Source organism: Mizuhopecten yessoensis, unplaced genomic scaffold, assembly GCF_002113885.1.
Source record: "Mizuhopecten yessoensis strain PY_sf001 unplaced genomic scaffold, ASM211388v2 scaffold5325, whole genome shotgun sequence".
Classification (NCBI taxonomy): Eukaryota; Metazoa; Mollusca; class Bivalvia; order Pectinida; family Pectinidae; genus Mizuhopecten; species Mizuhopecten yessoensis.
The window spans coordinates 41772-47099 of NW_018405992.1; the positions used below are offsets into that span (position 1 = coordinate 41772).

At 32.9% G+C, this 5328-nt stretch overlaps 1 protein-coding gene across 1 annotated transcript in view; it reads right to left on the reverse strand.

The window, feature by feature from the left end:
• Positions 1–772: 772 nt before the first annotated feature.
• Positions 773–5328, reverse strand: part of LOC110450575 (protein dachsous-like) — a gene marked incomplete at its 3' end in the record, with an annotated part of 33326 nt that continues 28770 nt past the window's right edge. Inside the window, exons 16-21 of the mRNA XM_021498175.1 lie at positions 3645–3706; positions 2764–3010; positions 2236–2478; positions 1890–1962; positions 1110–1552; positions 773–911 (exon numbers count right to left, since the gene is read on the reverse strand). Of these exons, the coding sequence (XP_021353850.1) occupies positions 773–911; positions 1110–1552; positions 1890–1962; positions 2236–2478; positions 2764–3010; positions 3645–3706 (1207 nt within the window). The remainder of the gene's footprint in view (positions 912–1109; positions 1553–1889; positions 1963–2235; positions 2479–2763; positions 3011–3644; positions 3707–5328) is intronic.

Here is a 5328-nt window from a genome sequence, read left to right on the forward strand (position 1 = left end):
GGCAGCTATTGACGTGACAATGGAAGCTAGTGACATGATATGAACTGCTACTGACGTGATATGAACAACTCCTGACGTGATAATGGGCAGCTACTGACGTGATAATATACAGCGACTGATATGATAATGGGTAGTTATTGACGTGATAATGGACAGCTAGTGACATGATATGAAAAGCTAGGGACATGATAATGAGCAGGTATTGATTGACTTGATAATGGACAGCTAATGACATGATAAGAACAGCTACTGACGTGATAATTGACAGCTATTGACGTGATAGTGGACAGCTAGTGACATGATATGTACAGCCACTGAAGTGATATTGGGCAGCTACTGACGTGATAATGAACAGCTACTGATGTGATAATGGGCAGCTATTGACGTAATAATGGGCAGCTAGTGACATGATATGAACAGCTACTGATGTGATAATGGACAGCTACTGATGCGATAATGGACGGTGAAAACTGAAAGTTATATAAATATTCTCTAGTAGGGGAAATAATGTATACTTTCACACTAGCGTATAGATAGGCCCTTTTTAAACATGGACCGACAAATAGTTACAACCCAGGCTTACCGCTATCATTTTGGGTTACTTTGAGTCGATTGTGCAATATGCTTTAATACAAGTTTGACTGAGTAGTATAAATAACATGTTGTTTCGACTTATATTCTACACATACATGCATATACAAATGTATAGACACATATTTATATTATTTATTACAAGTAATACAACACGAATAGCTAGTTGAATTCCACCTACCCGTAGCTGTCTGGGGACAATGTTCGGCGCACTTTGTGTCGTTGACAATGATAATCAACGTTACTTGGCTTGCTGTTTCTCTGTCCAGACTGTTACTCACGAACACAGATCCATTGGTTGGATGAATGCTAAACATATGCTAAAAGTAAAATAATACAAAATAAAGTAAAATAAAGTAAAATAAAGTGTACTAGGTAAACTAAAGTTGTAACTAATAACGTTATAGAAGACAAATCATCATCATCATCATCATCATCATCACGAGTTTATGGTTTTCATTTTTGTTTTACCTTTGCTTCACTGTAAATATTTTGTATAATTTGTAGTATTAGCTTACCTCAACTAGACTGATTTTGACACTGTTTCCTGCACCATCTGTCGCTGAATGAGTTTGGATGTCGTACTCAAGTTCATTGTCATTATCGGCATCAGAAGCAGTACAGTTTTTAACGATATATCCAATGGCGATATCTTCTTTCTCGCTCGCTATGTAACTAGACTGGCCGAACTCAGGACTTTCGTCGTTGATATCAGTAATTCTAATAGCTAGAGTCACTGTCACTGTTCTTGGCGGAGTACCAATATCAGCGGCAATTATAGTCAGGTTATACTGGTCCTGACTTTCTCTGTCGAATTTAGCATTCAGATCAACTGTGATGGTGCCATTTTGTCCGTTTATTCGAAACAAATCGGATCCTCCTTTTTCAATATAGTACCGGACTTCATTGTTTGGGCTGGTTGCATCCCCATCACTTGCTGACACAGTGTCCACGGATTTTCCTTCAAAATGAAATACATTTTCATTAGTCTCAGGTATACTGAATATACACAAACACTTTTAAACAATAACAAATACTGACACTTGGGTTTAATGTCCAATACTTAAACCTATAGTGGATAACGAAAGGACGGACATGCACGTTTACATAATACATATTAAGCAATTTATATAATAACAATATCAAGAAAGAATACACGGTCTCCATGTTAATGTTACCTTTTTGATAACAATTCTCCACATTCCATTAATTTACCACAAGCTCATTATATCAAACATTGAATATTAGTTTGTATTGATACATCCGCATATAAGTCAATACGAAAGTTAATTTCGTACCTGGTGTTGAGTTTTCAGATATATTGGCGTTGTAGCTATCCTGATGAAATTTTGGTGTGTTATCGTTTATATCCTTTGAAATATAAAAACAGTTGTAAACGACTTGTAACATTTAAACAAATGATTTGGTTATTGCTCTTTCCTTCAACATGTGTCAGTGAAATAGTTTAGAAAGAAATCATCAAATTGAAATGAAATATATAATAATAAATATTGAATGTTAATTGCTTGCAATAGCAACGAAAAATAACAATAATCTCGCAAACATTTCAGTTTGAAAAGAAAACAATCTTCATTTCACCTTCACAATATCTCTCACTGATATTATACGGGGAAGCACACTCACATGCACGTTGATCGTTACAGTAGTGTTTGATTCAAGAGATGTGTTTCCATTGTCGTATGCTATAACGATCAGCTGTATCTGTCCGTTCTGTGACAAGTAGAGGCGTTCGTAGTCCAGAGGCTGTGTGGCGATGATTTCACCTGTGGTGCTGTTAATAGTGAAGTTGTTGTTCAGGTTATCGGGACATTTAAGTCTGTACATCACCTCACTGTTTGGTGTGTTACTCTCGTCTATGTCGGTTGCCTGTAGTTGATATCAATTCAAGGAATTAGAAGAAAATGGAAACGATAAATAGGAGTTATTTTTAATCAGTTTTTTGAAATGCAAAATATCATGAAGACTTGAAATAAGCGATGGAACAGCCCTGGGTTTGATACATGTACCATGTTTCCTTCCAAGATAAGCATATTTATAAATCAAATTGCTTTCGCGTCATTATTGTTTTTTTTATAATCTGAACTATACCTTTTTACACTTCACAGGATAAAGAAGGGACCTTTATTCGAACGATTAACATGTAATTCCTACCGTTACTAGTATATCTGGATTGAACTGTGTCGTATTCTCAGTAATTGACATCTCCACTGTTTTATAAAGGAACCTGGGTGGGTTATCGTTAATATCGGAGAGAATGACTGTCAGAGAGGCCACTGCCCTCCTGTTTCCCCGGTCAGTGGCTACCACCGTCAAATAGTATGTGTCACGTGTTTCTCGGTCAAGGTCACCAGGACTTCCCACAGTGTAAACAGTGCCATTGTGTGGATCAATGCCAAATCTATAAATAATCATACGTTGTTTTACACGTTAAATATTAACACGATAGCATATCTTCTGTATATATGACAAGTAAGTATAAGCCATTAAATAATTCAATATCGTAGTTTTTAAAACCCATTTAGATTTCAAATCTAGCATTACCGATGAGTCCTAGAGGACGAAACAGTGGTATGATGCAGTAAAACTCAGTGTTCGGTATACTGTATCACAAAATATCACGGTGAAGTCACATGTGTGTGCCCAACGTGCTTCACCGTATGCATTGGCAGTTGATTATTTGATTTAAGCATTGAGAGCGGTTCTAATATTGTCATCTGTGTATAAAAAGTATGAATTTCTTAACATTGCAAGAATCTGCGTTGACAAACTCATATTATTCTGTCAACATATTTATAATAGTGCATTCAAAATTTAACGCATACTTGAATTTAACAGATGATCGCTCTGGTTAATCAGTAAGTTGATAAACTGCTTATACTAATGACACTACATTGACGACAAAGCCAGATTCGGGGGCGTAGTTTATTTTCATTTCTTCCGATAAGTATGAACGATAAAAGATTGACCCATGGGGTTCGATCATCTCGTATGAAAAGTCGCAAAAGAGTGAATTGACTTGAAAACGAGCTTACTGGGAAGAGCCTTTCAGTGTATAAGTCAATTTGCCGTATTCTTCTAGATCGAGATCTTCTGCCTGTTAAAAACCAAGCTCAAAAGATTAAAGTCGAAAAGTGCAATGAAATACAACCTAAATACTACCTTTATTTCATTTAAGCGATCAGCAGTAGAGTGAAGCCTTATATGGCTTTTACAAATTATTTTTTAACAATCCAAGTAAAAAAATAACAACAACTGCAAGCGCTGATTCATTCTTATAACTAAAGTGATTAATATATATCAAAATATCTCTCTACATAAAAGAAAATACAATTGTGTGATACATTAAATTTAAACGTGATCTAATAATTAAAGTAATAGGCTATTCAATGTATAACTCATAACTTTCCTAACTTTATATTGTTTCTACCATAGTGCACTGTATTCTATAATCCCGTACTTTACCCTGTTTATATCATAGTTTAATCAATAAATCTGAACTTAAAACTGTTCATACCAGAGAAAATGTATATCTCCGATAACTTAACACTGTTTATATCATAGTTTAATGTACATATCCTATAACTTAACACTGTTTATATCAGAGAAAATGTATTTCCCCTTTAACGTTACATTGTTTATATCGTAGTTTTATGTATATCTCTTATACCTTTACATTGTTTATATCATAGTAAATGTATTTCCCCTATAACTTTACACTGTTTATATCGAAGTTTAATGTATATCTCCTATAACTTTACACTGTTTATATCATAGTAAATGTATATCTCCTATAACTTTACACTGTTTATATCATAGTTTAATCAATAAATCTGAACTTAAAACTGTTCATACCAGAGAAATTGTATATCTCTGATAACTTAACACTGTTTATATCATAGTTTAATGTATTTATCCTATAACTTAACACTGTTTATATCAGAGAAATTGTATATCTCCTATACCTTCACATTGTTTATATCGTAGTTTAATGTATATCTCCTATAACTTTACACTGTTTATATCGTAGTTTTATGTATATCTTCTATACCTTTACACTGTTTATATCATAGTAAATGTATATCCCCAATAACTTTACACTGTTTATATCATGGTAAATGTATTTCCCCTTTACCTTTACACTGTTTATATCGTAGTTTAATGTATATCCCCAATAACTTTACATTGTTTATATCATAGTAAATGTATATCTCCTATAACTTTAAATTGTTTATATCGTAGTTTAATGTATTTCTCCAATAACTTTCCATTGTTTATATTATAGAAAATGTATATATCCTATAACTTTACACTGTTTATATCATAGTTTAATGTATATCTCCTATAACTGTACACTGTTTATATCATAGTAAATGTATATCTTCTATAACTTGACACTGTTTATATCATAGTAAATGTATATCTCCTATAACTTTACACTGTTTATATCATAGTAAATGTATATCTTCTATAACTTTACACTGTTTATATCATAGTAAATGTATATCTCCTATAACTGTACACTGTTTATATCATAGTAAATGTATATCCCCAATAACTTTACATTGTTTATATCATAATAAATGTATATCTTCTATAACTTTACACTGTTTATATCATAGTAAATGTATATCTCCTATAACTGTACACTGTTTATATCATAGTAAATGTATATCCCCAATAACTTTACATTGTTTATATCATAATAAATGTATATCT